This window comes from Fusarium pseudograminearum, chromosome 2 (genome assembly GCF_000303195.2).
Source record: "Fusarium pseudograminearum CS3096 chromosome 2, whole genome shotgun sequence".
NCBI classification, from domain to species: Eukaryota; Fungi; Ascomycota; class Sordariomycetes; order Hypocreales; family Nectriaceae; genus Fusarium; species Fusarium pseudograminearum.
Genome location: NC_031952.1, coordinates 8,383,611 through 8,396,135, shown reverse-complemented (window position 1 = coordinate 8,396,135; position 12,525 = coordinate 8,383,611). Strand labels below are relative to the sequence as shown.

The following is a 12,525-nucleotide window of genomic DNA, read 5'->3' as shown; positions in this document are numbered from 1 at the left end:
GCCCATCCATCTTATCTCCAGAACCCCTCCAGAAGCCCCATCTCGACCCCTCCCAATAACTAGCGGCTCTCCCACATCCCCAGGGGGTTGAGGTGTGACAACCATCAGACCCAAGTTGGTGCGCTACCTATCATCTGCATACCAACCAAAGCGCATGACCAGGTATCTCTCTGTATCTTTTTTTTTTTTCATTATCTAAAAAATGGATCATTAAGAAAAAACAACACCAACTTTTCCACGAAACCCACATCGCCGGAACCGAGCGCCGCGCGGGCAGAGACGGTCTATCCGGGGTTTTCGGCGGGGGCGGATCTTTTTTTTTCGACTACTCGTGACTCGTCTTCTCCGCGAAGATTGATATGGAAAATGATAGGTATATAGACAAAGTACTAAACTTTTTTAATTTTTAATTTGTTTGCTTATATAAAGTTTACTTCTCTTTCTTTATCCATTGACTCTGGTTCTTCTCTTCTTGACACACACAACCCAACTACTATCTCTTATCACTTACACATCTCCATCATGGCTCCCTCCGCCGTCGAAACCCAGGACGTCAACCTGACAGCCGCAGCCATCCACAAGAAAGAACACGCCCAACCTGCTGCCACCACCACACAAGCTCCCCTCGACGCTTCAAAGCTCACATACACCTACACCCAAAACCCTCGCTCCGTCCCCGATGAAGCAAACGCCCACTCCGGCGACGAGACCATCGCCACCGACCACATGGTCCTCGCCGCCTGGAAGCAATCCACCGGCTGGGCCGCTCCCGAACTCAAGCCCTACGGCCCCCTGAGCCTCATGCCCACCGCTTCCGTTCTTCATTACGCGACTGAGTGCTTCGAGGGCCTCAAGGTGTACCGCGGCTATGATGGAAAGCTGCGAATCTTCCGTCCTGACCGCAACGCCGCTCGTCTTCGCATGTCGTCTACCCGTATTTCTCTTCCCAGCTTTGAGCCCTCCGAGATCGAGAAGCTCATGATTTCTCTGCTCTCCGTTGACGGAACCAAGTGGCTCCCCGCCGACCGCGCAGGAAGCTTCCTGTACATCCGCCCCACCGTCATTGGAACTGCTCCCCAGCTTGGTGTTTCTGCTCCCAAGGAAGCCCTCCTGTACATCATTGTGACTTTCATGCCACGCATGGACGCTCCCCCCGGTGGAATGCGCCTGCACACATCCCCAGACGATATGGTGCGCGCCTGGGTCGGCGGTTTCGGTTACGCCAAGGTGGGCGCCAACTACGGCCCATCTCTGCTCGCCACGGCAGATGCGCGAACCCGTGGATTCCACCAGATTCTCTGGCTATACGGATCCCAGGGTGAGTGCACTGAAGCTGGCGCCAGTAACTTTTTCGTTGTCTGGAAGCGAAAGGACGGCAAGAAGGAGATCATCACTGCTCCTCTTGACGACAAGCTGATCCTCGACGGTGTTACCCGTCGCAGCTGTCTGGAGCTGATTCGTGAGCGTCTTGGTGATGAATATGAGATTACTGAGCGAAAGTACACCATCTCTGAGGTCATGGAGGCTGATGCTGAGGGCCGTCTGCTCGAGTCTTTCGCCGCTGGCACTGCCGTAAGTTTTACATCAATCTTTCGCTGAGAATATTATGCTAACTATACCAGTACTTCATCTGCCCCATTTCCCAGATTCACCACCGCGGAAAGGACATCAACATCCCCATGGGCGCCGAGGGCGAAGCCGGTGAGGTGACCAACAAGGTCAAGGGCTGGCTGGGCGACATCATGTATGGTCGCACCGAGCACCCCTGGGGCGTTGTCATCCCCGAGAAGAAGCAGTAAAATGGTCCGATAAACGTGCACTCGCAAAGGAGTGTACCAAAAGTTGATTTACGGAACGGCGTTTAGCGGGAAATACACAAAAGAGACCGGTTGGTTCTTAAAGATATACAGATAAAGACAGGGATGCAGATAGTTAATGAGACATGAACTAGACGATCAATTAATTGAGTTCCCTAGCTACATGACAGTTGAGCGTGTGCTGACATCCTTCAAATCAATCGTACATGGTCGTTACATGACATCGATCAAATACCAGCGAGCAAACTCGCCATGATCTTTTGGGTTTCTTCCTGGATCTTACTTTTAAAGTCCTGCCGGGATCAGTTAGTATCTCCCAATTGATGATGAAAGCGCAACATACCTGGTCAACCTCGTCCAACAGCTGACAATTGGCCTGAACAATAGCCCTGGCTTCTTTCTTGAACTCCTCAGCTGCTGCTTTAGTTTCCTGATCCATACCATTCGCTCCTCGACCGCGGTGTTCTAGCCCATTCTTGAACTCATCCCACGCTTCTTCTTCAGTGCGACAGCATTCCTCCCACTCGGCGCTGAGGCGAACAACTTGTTCCCTTGCCGCAGCGATATCTTGTTTGAGACGATTCAGATGGACTTCGAGGCTTGCTCGAGGATGGTCGTCCGAGTCGCAAAGGGTTTTTGACAGTGGGTACTCAATGTTGGCGTAGAGGTCTCTGCTTTGCGCCAGTGTCTTCGGCGATTCTTCGGCGAAGCTTTTGATCTCGGCTTGGACATCGGCGTGTGCTTTCTCGAGGTGTTCAGTCGCAGACTCATGTATGGCTAGTCCCATGCGTGCATATGATCCTATGTTTTGTTAGAAATGCCTTCTAACGTCTTGCGTTACGACTCGCCTCGAAGCTGGGTAGCTGGGTCGTTGCTCTCCGGTTCCTGCACCATCATTTTTCCTCGCTTGGAGTTGCCACTGTAATTTCCCAGAGAGGCGTGAACCTGCTGGTATAGATTGTCATATGGAGCGGGCTTTGAGGGGGAACGTTGAGGTGGAGGGTCGTCGCGCAGGCGAGCTCGTAGGGTTGAGGGGTACTCGTCTTCGCGCTTGACGAAAGTCGAGGTACGATTTCGGATCGTGGACGCCATGACTGCAAATAAACAAATAGATGCTTGCTAATCTGTTGGATGAGATTGATGTGGTGAAGAGTAAAGGTGTCCGACAACCAGGCGGAAGTTCGCAGCTCGTCGGGTCGTCGCAGTGGAAGGTACGGATGAGGAAGGAACGGGACATTCTCGACAGCACCAACATCCACCTCTTGCCATTTTAATACAAATGATTTGACTCTGAAAAAGACAATTCAGACAGTTTTGATCAATTCGATTGATTGACGGCCCTTGTAATGCATTTTGGTACTCGCTATCCGTGTGCTGTCTTGACCTTTAGCAATCTCCCTTGATACCGACTAATGAGACTGTCCTTCATTTTGTTCCCCATCCTTCAACTCCATAACAAAAAATATGAATATACCTTCGCCTCTCATTTTTTCATCATCGCTCCTTTGCCCTAAGTGTTGATCTTGTTCTCAATCTCCTCCACAATCCTCTCCCAAGTCACCATCGCCCCATTCCCAACATCACCACAAGCCAAACTCTTGGATATCGGCTGCAAAACCTCAAACCAACCATTCTCCCCACCCCAATCCTTCTCCAGCACCTTGATATGCGTCGCTGTAATAGGATGCGCAAACATAGCCGTGTTCATCGCCGGAGCCACCAGAATCTTCTTCTTCACTCCGTCCACATTACCCGTAGTATCCCACGCCCTGACAACAGACGTCAAGAGATTATCGCACAGTCCATTTACAATCTTTGCCATCGTATTCGCGCTCAGAGGCGCAATGACCAATACATCCGCCCAGCGCCGCAGTTCAATATGCAGGATGGGCGCATTGCGCTTCCACGGCTGCGCCCACTCGTGGGCATCTGTGTAGATGGCGTCTACGTGTGGTAGACGAGATACCTGGTCCACGGTGGGCTGTTCAAGACTTTGGCCGGCGAGAAACTCTGACGCTGATTGAGTCAGGATGAGACGGATGGAGATGTTCTCTTGCTGTTTGAGACCGTTTATTATCTGGACGAGTTTTATTGTCGCGACAGAGCCTGAGGCTGCTAGAAGGATGTGGCGCTTGCCGTCGCTTCTAGCTAGTTCAAGAGTTTCTGTTGAGTTGCGCATTTTGTGTTCGTGATGGGCGTCGTGCCCGTGTTCGATGGTGTGAAGCATGGAAGGTATAAGTGGTGAGATGAGATGGTGGTTTTGTCAGCGGGCTTGGTGAGATGTGATAGGGCACTGCGCTACAGTGTGGAGTGATGTCGAATATGACCTCGGCTTTGGGTGGTATTGCGCTGTTGACAAATGTGACAAGTTAATCGATCAATTCTTCAATTCGATGTTATCTACCAAGAGTGAAACCTATATTTGATGCGAAATGGGATTAATATATATGATTATTTATTTTTTGGTGTGCTGAAAGACCCCGCGATGCCATCACCCCACCAAGCATCATATCATCAACTGAACAACATCCTTTGGCAGACGGAGGTTAAAGTACGTAGGCATGTTCTGATATTTTTACTGCTCGGTACAATTGGTAATCCTCATGATAGATTGCTCACCAGAATTCTCTAATTAATAACATTAATAATTGGATAACATCTCTTTTGATTGACAGACTGTAAAATCCGCGTACCTACCCTTGACCTTGACTCATCGTGATAATGGAACTAACGCATCCCGCGATAAGCTTCTACCATTCGGAACAAAGACTAATAACCATAAAGACATGATGGAATTATACGATATGTGATCTTTCATCATTCGCGCATCACAATGCCTTCACAAGTTGAAGGTCGCAAGATTGATAAGCCACCATTACCTCATCGCTAATTGGCCACAGCCCGTGTCAGCGCCACCCTGAATTCCGGGGATCGGCATCGGAACATCCTTGACATCACTCGCTAATCCCGTCCAAAACTTCCACCATCTTGAACAAACCAACTGCGAAGCTTCTCTCCCACCACATTCTCCCCATCACAGCCCTCACAATGTTTGCGCGAACAGTAGCATCGGTATGAACCCCTCGCTCCATCAACATTGCCATCGACAACAACTAACTCACCCATCTAGTCCCTCCGACAAGCCGCCCGGCCCATGGCCGTCTGCTCAACGGCCTCTGCCTTCCGCGCCCCCATCGCTCCTCTATCCCCCTTCCAAATCCGCCTCCTCTCCGACCAAACCCGCTCCGCCATCGACAAAGCCGTGTCCTCCGCCCCCGTCGTGCTCTTCATGAAGGGAACCCCCGAGACACCCCAGTGCGGCTTTTCGCGCGCCGCCATCCAGATCCTCGGTCTTCAGGGCGTCAACCCCGACAAGTTCGCCGCTTTCAACGTCCTCGAGGACCCTGAGCTGCGCGAGGGTATCAAGGAGTACTCCGACTGGCCCACGATTCCCCAGCTCTACGTCGAGAAGGACTTTATCGGTGGAACGGATATTCTGGTGTCTATGCACCAGAATGGTGACTTGGCTAAGCTTTTCGACGAGAAGAAGGTTATTCTTGAGGGAGAGCCTGAGCAGAAGGAATAGAGGATAAATAATTGGGAGTGTATGAATATTCATGATGTAATATGGGATGGATACCACTGTATGGCAGATTACGGACTGTACAGAAAAAGAAGCAATAGAAAGGTACGATTACTGGTGTCGCCATCAAGTTAAGCACGGAGAGGTGAATATGTCTGCATGGTTTGGAGGTCCCAGACTGCACGTAGCATCCAGACTCAAACTCAATCCCCGCTGGTAGGCAGGAAAAGGATATTTATTACCTGGCATTGACCATGACTTGGTAGGTGTAAAACGGTGTCTCAATCAAAGTCTATATGGTCTATGTCTATGTCTATGTCTATGTCTATAATTCGATCCCCAGCTCTTCCAGATACTTATATCCGTCTATAAATTCCCAGCAGGCGCTCTTCCACACCAAGCGTCAACAAGATGGCTATGCGTATGTCCCTCAACCATATTCTCAAAAGCAATCTCAATCACAGCATCCATCTTCACACGGGCAAAATGATACTTCAGATCCAGATAGATCTGCTTGAACCTGCGCAGTACAAGCTGGAACTTATCCTCGTCGCGCTTAAAGACCCATTCTATCCAGGTCCGGACGGGCATCGCTGGGGATGTACCTGGGGCTTGCAGACAGACGAGAAGCACTTCGGGTTCATTCTGCCAATTGACTGCGTCTAGGAACCCTTTCAAGGAGTATTTGAAGATGTAATCCTTGTATCGGAATAGCCTGTTGAGGCCTGGGATGACATCGTAGGTGACTACCAGGTCAATCTTAACCTCTGGCTCGGGAACAGCCATTCTTGGGTGTACCAATAGGGCTCCAAAAACTCGTGGTACATCCTCAATCGAGTTTTGACTCGATGGTTCTTCAGCCTCATTTGCCTTGTCACTAACAGGGTTTTGCGTTTGCTGGGAATTGCTGTCAGTATCCAAGGATGATGGCGGGGGTGCATTGGCATCTCTTTGTCGGTTGACACTGGGTGTTGTCTTTGTTCCTATCGAGATGTTGCGCTCATGGAGATTAGTGCGTGGTCCGCGAGGAGTTGGTTGATGACCGAGACTGATTCTGCTGATGTTACCGTGTTTATCTCCTAGTCTGTTAACATATCGCTGTTGTAGATCGGGCTGTACCGCTGGTCGCTGCTCATCCTAGACAACAATTAGTGAAGGTGCAGAACAGTCAATTGTGGTCTCACATCTTGAGCTAGCTCATCAGGACTTTCGTTTGCCCTGGGGATTATCTGGTATACGTCTTGTCTTGCCTCTTGTTCAGATATAGTAGTCGAATGGCTGTCTTGAGAAGAGGGCAGTAGAGTGTCACTCTCGTCACTGCTCCTGTGTATGTAAGCCCCTGTGCTGGAAATGCATTCAATGGGATACTCACGAATCGTAGAGAGATGGTATAGGTGGTGACGGAGATAATGGAGGCGATGGATCGAATAAGAGAGGGGGACTCTCGCTCTCGGGCGTTTGTCGACGTCGTCGCTTCGGAGGTCTAGGCATCAAGACCCCGTCCTCATCTCGTGGTCGCTTAGAACGTATCCTCTTATGAATGATTGTCATGTTCTTCCTGATAAAGTGACATAGAACGTTAAAATAAATCCTGTCACTCATGTCAGCAGGTACCATTCGACATTGTTGGTGGGGGGAGTGTACTGTTTCTCGTCTCGTGGATACTCCAATGTGCCGTCCTTGCTACCTTGAGGCCAGTGAGCATGACCATGTCCGAAAACACAGAGATAAGCATGCGCCATTTCTACCAAACCACGTTGATCTTTCTCATTGTTCAATTGAAGGAGTTGAGTACCAGCTATGCCATCTGTTGTCTTGTAGTGTGTGCGGATATGTTCAAGAGTTCCCAGGAACCCATTAACTCCCTTGCCACGAGTTTTTCGCTTCAATTTGTTTTTGACATCGTTTAATGTACATGTACTGATTGAATTAGTATCTGCAAAGATAGCATAATGCCGGTCAAGCAAGCACTCGCAGCCAAGTTGGTTCATGGTTGGTAGACGCTGAAAGGTCTATCGCATGCGTGAGCGCTGACTGGTCATAGAACAAAACTACTAAGTCTCACATACACTTGTATATATACTTGTAGGTATTAATTAATTAGGCTCCAGCCGTTCGAATTTATTCTTTGACCTTCTCTGCAAACCCCTATGTTGACCAAAAATCGCATGCAGTGATTGGCTTGTTGGCTGTTCATGTCGAGTCTGCCTCGCAACCCCAGCTCCAGCAGCAACTCAGCTGTACGAATAAGGCAATGGATGACCACCAAATTAGACGTTACAACCACATGAAACAAAAAACCGAGAGCGCCAAGAACATACGCCGCTGCATAGGCATTTTTCTCGGAGTTGCCGACCTACTGGGTAGCAGAAAAGTTAACCTCCTAAGTCTTAGGTTACAAAAATAAATAGCCTAAAGACCATAGTCTAAATAGCATAAGCTGGTCTATTAATTTCGTCTCTTATGCTTCCAGCGGTCAATCTTTTTAATACCCTGAGGCCGACCCAGCACACTGGTGTATACGCCCATGTTGACCTTTTGCCCATGCGCTATCTCTCCCAAGCTCACCTACCTATGTTCGTTTAATTAAAGAAATATTTTATGACTCCTATTGGTTCACTATCCCTTTAAGTCACATAACACCATGCTGTTCGAGCGGATTAATAACAAACAGATAGATAAGACTCGATTGGAGAGGCATCAAAGCAGGTATTTTGTAGATTTATATCCTATCACTCAGAGTAATAATAAATTTGAAGAACGTTGAGTATCTCAAGATCTCTATAAGAACGTGGGAGGTGTTTATTGGTTGCATAGCACATAAGGCAATTGCGAACCAATCATGCCAATTACAAAATATTGGGCAGTGCTACTATGCCTTACAAGGCTTATCTCTCAATGCTGACCTTCTGAAATCACGGCCAAAATATAATTATTCTTGGGTCAAGGATCCAAGAACTATCAAGACCTGGTCCAAGGAGACTTGTATTTACCTGTGCCATTGTTAGCCATGCATGAAACAATTCCGTCAACCAAGGCCGCGACCCGCGAGCTCCCTGGGCACGACATCTTTTGCACCCCCGAGAACAGTGACTTTGTCTCTCAAGTACCGTATCAGAGTCTTAGTACTACAGAAAGAGAGATCCGTCTCCTCAAGATCCTTCCTGACTCGGGGTCGGGTTCCATCGAATGCGAACTGCTACCAACTGTAAAGCTCGCCGACGTCCAGGAACAGTATCTCGCCCTCTCTTACTGTGCAGGCAGTGCGAGAAATACGAGACCTATCAAAGTTAACGGTTCTGGATGCAACATCTTTGCCAATCTTCATCATGCCTTGATGGAAGCTCGTCACTACTGGCAGACACACGCCGATCAGCAAGACTTGCTGCTTTGGGTCGATCAGATATGCATCAACCAGTTCGATCTAGCGGAAAGATCTCACCAGGTTGGATTCATGAGAGACATTTACGAGAAAGCACGACAAACACTGATCTGTCTATCAACCCCCGAAGCACACGGGGAAGACATGAGATGGCTCGTTATGCGCAGACTCGACCTAGAGCTGGAACGCGTTTCCTGGCGCCACTTCTACGGTGACCACCATAAAACTGAGCTGGGCTTCGAAGAGCGTTGGGCTGCCTCACTTGGTGTTGCTAAGAGCCCGTGGTGGACCAGGGCCTGGGTATTTCAAGAATTCATCGTGTCCACACAAGCAACGTTTCTTTATGGAAGACATTCAATGTCTTACTTAGACTTCGCTATCTTGACCGCAGGAATCCCAGGCCCAGAGACACCGCCACCTGGATTTATTGTCGTAATACTTAACGGCCATTTCCAGAAAGAGAAAACGGAAAGCACCATGTCCAAAATGAGGGGGTTTCTGATTGCAAAACTCAAACAGTCCAGGACTACTGACCTCAAAGTTCTTTTGTCTTTTACGAAGAATTGCCAGGCCACCGATACAAGGGACAAGATTTACTCAATTCTGGGTCTCGCTGAACCCGGCTATGGAATCGTTCCCGACTATTCTGGCAATGTTGCCATAAACGACCTTGTGGTGGAGACTACCAAGAAGATCATACTATTCGAGGACAGCTTGATGGTACTATCGTATCTAGATCGAGACAAAATCTTTTACCGCTATCCAAGAGGAACATTGCCTTCCTGGGCAATCGACTGGACGGATAGTGCAAGCTTTGGACGTCGTTCCAGCATAAGCGTTGTATCCGATTATGCATTTCCTAGATTCGTGAGTTATCAGCCCGATGGAATCACACCAGCATCGCTAGACGCCGTTTTCATGCAACTGCCGCATCCTCAGTACCCCCCCGAAACACAAATCACGGCCATTCAGGTATGGGCCGTTTTTCTAGATGATGGCTTCTATAGAAACGGTGACAGCTCGTATACATTCCAAGGCTCTCGGGGATTCGTTGTTCGCGGCTGGGATTGGGATGGGCTGGAGGTAAACAGTGACTATGAGCTATGGGCTGTTCGTGGTGCGGTAGAACCTCTTCTCCTGTGCAAGTACTCCTATGGGTACCGGATAGTGAGACCTGTCTATTGTGGCAATTTGGCCAAGAAGCTATTGCCGCCACATGACCAGAATAGGGCTAGTTATTATGATGGTACGTTCGATATGAGCAAGATGGAGCAAACTAGAATCATTATATTCTAAGATACCATATATATTAGATATATACCGTACTTTCAATATACAGATTCAACATTGCAATATTGTAGTCCAATCACCAGGTTACTGAGGATATGCTGCGCCATCTGCTCTAGGATCACTACCCGCCGACCAAACCGGCGTTCCATCAGGATCAACAGTATATCTAATAATCTGTCCCCTTCCAAACATAGCCCTCTTCCAATCCTTCAGTACAACAACATTATGTCCCAACCCCTTCAACTCCTCAACAGTCTTATCCGAGATACCCTCCTCCACATGCACAGTCCAGTCCAGCACGTTACCCTCATCAGGCATACCGGCTCCAATGCAGATACGAGGAGCATCAAGTGCTTGTTGAGGGTTCAGACCGAATAGTACTTGGTTCAGAAGAACTTGGAGTGTGCCTTGAGGTTGGTTGTATCCGCCCATAACACCGAATGCAGAGTGTAGAGATCCGTCGCTGAGATTCGTGGCCATGCTGGGAATAATTGTGTGGTAAGGTCTCTTGCGCGGCTCAAGCTTATTAGGATGCTTCTCATCCAAAGAGAAGTTTGCGCCACGGTTTTGGAGAGTGAATCCGCAACCCTTGGGAATAATCGCTGTACCGAAACCAGCGTAGTTGGAGTTGATGAACGAAGCAGCATTGCCAGCAGCGTCGCAAACGGTAAAGTAGACCGTATCACTGCTTCGCAGAGCGGGTGATACAAAATCGGGATTTCCAGGCTGAACTCCATCATGGGCCTTTGTCGCGTCAAAGATCTTGGCCCGCTCGGCGAGGTACTCAGGAGAGATCAAGCCCTCTGTTGGTACTTTGGTGGTATCAGGATCAGTGACATACCAACTCGCGTCCGTAAATCCCAGACGCAGAGCTTCAATAATAGCATGCAGATAAACGGTCGAGTTATGGTCTTCAGGTCCAAACGTGGGAATCTTGCCCTGCTTTTCCAGCTGCTCAATGATACCAAGGGCCATCAGCGCAACAATACCTTGTCCGTTGGGCGGATGCTCCCAAAGCTCAACACCTCCATTGGGGTCTTTACTCGCGAGTCCCTGACCGCGGAACTTGACAGAGATGGGATCTGTGTTTTGTGTGCCTGTTTCGAGATGGTGCTTCAAGTCGTCGAGTTCGAGGTATCCGCCTAGGTCTTGCACAACTCTGACAATCTCCTCTGCGATGCGACCGGTATAAAAACCCTTCTTGCCTTCTGTCGCCAGTGCGCGAAAGGTCTTTGCGAGAGTTGGGTTCTTGAAAACTTCGCCTGGACGGGGTGCTCTGACGCCGTCTTGTGCGGAGGGGTCTTGCTTGAGCATTTCTGCGAAATTGGGAGAGGCATCACGAAGAAGTTTTTCCTGGGCTTGCCACTACATCTCAATTAGCATACCCCGACCTACATCATTAAGATGCCATTGACATACCGAATGAGAAGCAATCTCAGACACAGGGTGCCCATTCTCAGCTAACTTAATAGCAGGCGCAAGGATTTGGCTCAAACTAAGCTTTCCACTTCCGAACCTCTCAACGGTGTCGACCCAACCGGCTGCAGCTCCGGGAACCGTTGCAGCGTGGACGCCATGCGTTGGAATCTCACCAATCTTACCGTCGGGGATGTTGAGAGCTTTACGGATTGTCTCGAGGGACTGCTTTGCGCCTGAACGACCTGATCCATTGAGACTCTTGACTTGCTTCGTCGCGGCGTCAAAGTACAGGAGGAACATGTCGCCTCCGATGCCAGTTGATACAGGTTCGGTGACATTAAGACCGGCGGCTGTTGTGGTGAGTATTTATGAGTGTGAGAGGTGTGTTGAGGTACATACCAACTGCGACAGCTGCATCCTATCTTATGTTAGTATCCTGCTGTCATGTTTTGAGAGTATCATCTTACAGCAGCATTTCCTCCAGCTCTGAGGATCTCAAGACCACATTTCGCCGCATGAGGTTGAGGTGCAGCTACGATTCCCTCAGTGCTGTGAACGACACTTCTTCGAGAAGGGAAGCCATTGAAGCCAGCCGACGGCGGCTCATAAATGGAAGCTGTAGGAAGTGGCATCTCTACTTGGACTACTAGAAGGTTTGGTAAATGAATGACTTCAAGATCGGGACCTTGAGGGTTATAAGTATATAATTACCGAATCGTCTTGTAACCTCGGGTCAAGTCCGAATATTGGTGTCTTGTACGTGGGGGAGGGGACGTTGAATGGCGGGGTAATTGCAAATGTTGTGATGATCTCGTCTAAGTCGCCGATCCTCGGACCCATTGTCCGATGCGTATTTGGAGGGCATCATTGATACCTATCTAGATATCTGATTGCCGGGAATAATCATGGGATGGCTAGTGGGTAGCAGAAAAGTTGGCCTCCTAAGTCTTAGGGTATATAAATAAATACTCTAAGAAGCATAGTCTAAGTAGCATAAGCTGCCCTAATAATTTTGTCTCTTATGTTCGTAACGG

The 12,525-nt window shown here is 48.9% G+C and overlaps 7 protein-coding genes across 7 annotated transcripts; 3 read left to right on the top strand and 4 right to left on the bottom strand.

The window, feature by feature from the left end:
- Window positions 1–522: 522 nt before the first annotated feature.
- Window positions 523–1,799, top strand: FPSE_10806 (uncharacterized protein; the record flags this gene model as incomplete). Its single annotated transcript, XM_009263923.1, has 2 exons — window positions 523–1,572; window positions 1,623–1,799. The coding sequence occupies 2 exons, from the start codon at window positions 523–525 to the stop codon at window positions 1,797–1,799; spliced, it is 1,227 nt and encodes a 408-aa protein (XP_009262198.1).
- Window positions 1,800–2,044: 245 nt separating this feature from the next.
- On the bottom strand, window positions 2,045–2,909 carry FPSE_10807 (uncharacterized protein; the record flags this gene model as incomplete). Its single annotated transcript, XM_009263924.1, has 3 exons — window positions 2,045–2,110; window positions 2,161–2,618; window positions 2,738–2,909. 3 exons carry the CDS (start codon window positions 2,907–2,909, stop codon window positions 2,045–2,047), a joined length of 696 nt encoding a protein of 231 aa, XP_009262199.1.
- A 418-nt stretch (window positions 2,910–3,327) lies between these two features.
- On the bottom strand, window positions 3,328–3,996 carry FPSE_10808 (uncharacterized protein; the record flags this gene model as incomplete). Its single annotated transcript, XM_009263925.1, has 1 exon — window positions 3,328–3,996. One exon carries the CDS (start codon window positions 3,994–3,996, stop codon window positions 3,328–3,330), a length of 669 nt encoding a protein of 222 aa, XP_009262200.1.
- An 869-nt stretch (window positions 3,997–4,865) lies between these two features.
- FPSE_10809 (uncharacterized protein) lies at window positions 4,866–5,403 on the top strand (the record flags this gene model as incomplete). The annotated part of the gene is made up of 2 exons (XM_009263926.1): window positions 4,866–4,889; window positions 4,948–5,403. 2 exons carry the CDS (start codon window positions 4,866–4,868, stop codon window positions 5,401–5,403), a joined length of 480 nt encoding a protein of 159 aa, XP_009262201.1.
- A 363-nt stretch (window positions 5,404–5,766) lies between these two features.
- On the bottom strand, window positions 5,767–7,391 carry FPSE_10810 (uncharacterized protein; the record flags this gene model as incomplete). Its single annotated transcript, XM_009263927.1, has 5 exons — window positions 5,767–6,537; window positions 6,585–6,723; window positions 6,773–6,991; window positions 7,045–7,320; window positions 7,372–7,391. 5 exons carry the CDS (start codon window positions 7,389–7,391, stop codon window positions 5,767–5,769), a joined length of 1,425 nt encoding a protein of 474 aa, XP_009262202.1.
- A 1,019-nt stretch (window positions 7,392–8,410) lies between these two features.
- Window positions 8,411–10,078, top strand: FPSE_10811 (uncharacterized protein; the record flags this gene model as incomplete). The annotated part of the gene is made up of 1 exon (XM_009263928.1): window positions 8,411–10,078. The coding sequence occupies one exon, from the start codon at window positions 8,411–8,413 to the stop codon at window positions 10,076–10,078; it is 1,668 nt and encodes a 555-aa protein (XP_009262203.1).
- Window positions 10,079–10,156: 78 nt separating this feature from the next.
- On the bottom strand, window positions 10,157–12,123 carry FPSE_10812 (uncharacterized protein; the record flags this gene model as incomplete). Its single annotated transcript, XM_009263929.1, has 4 exons — window positions 10,157–11,437; window positions 11,492–11,841; window positions 11,891–11,909; window positions 11,959–12,123. 4 exons carry the CDS (start codon window positions 12,121–12,123, stop codon window positions 10,157–10,159), a joined length of 1,815 nt encoding a protein of 604 aa, XP_009262204.1.
- Between the last annotated feature and the right edge of the window lie 402 nt (window positions 12,124–12,525).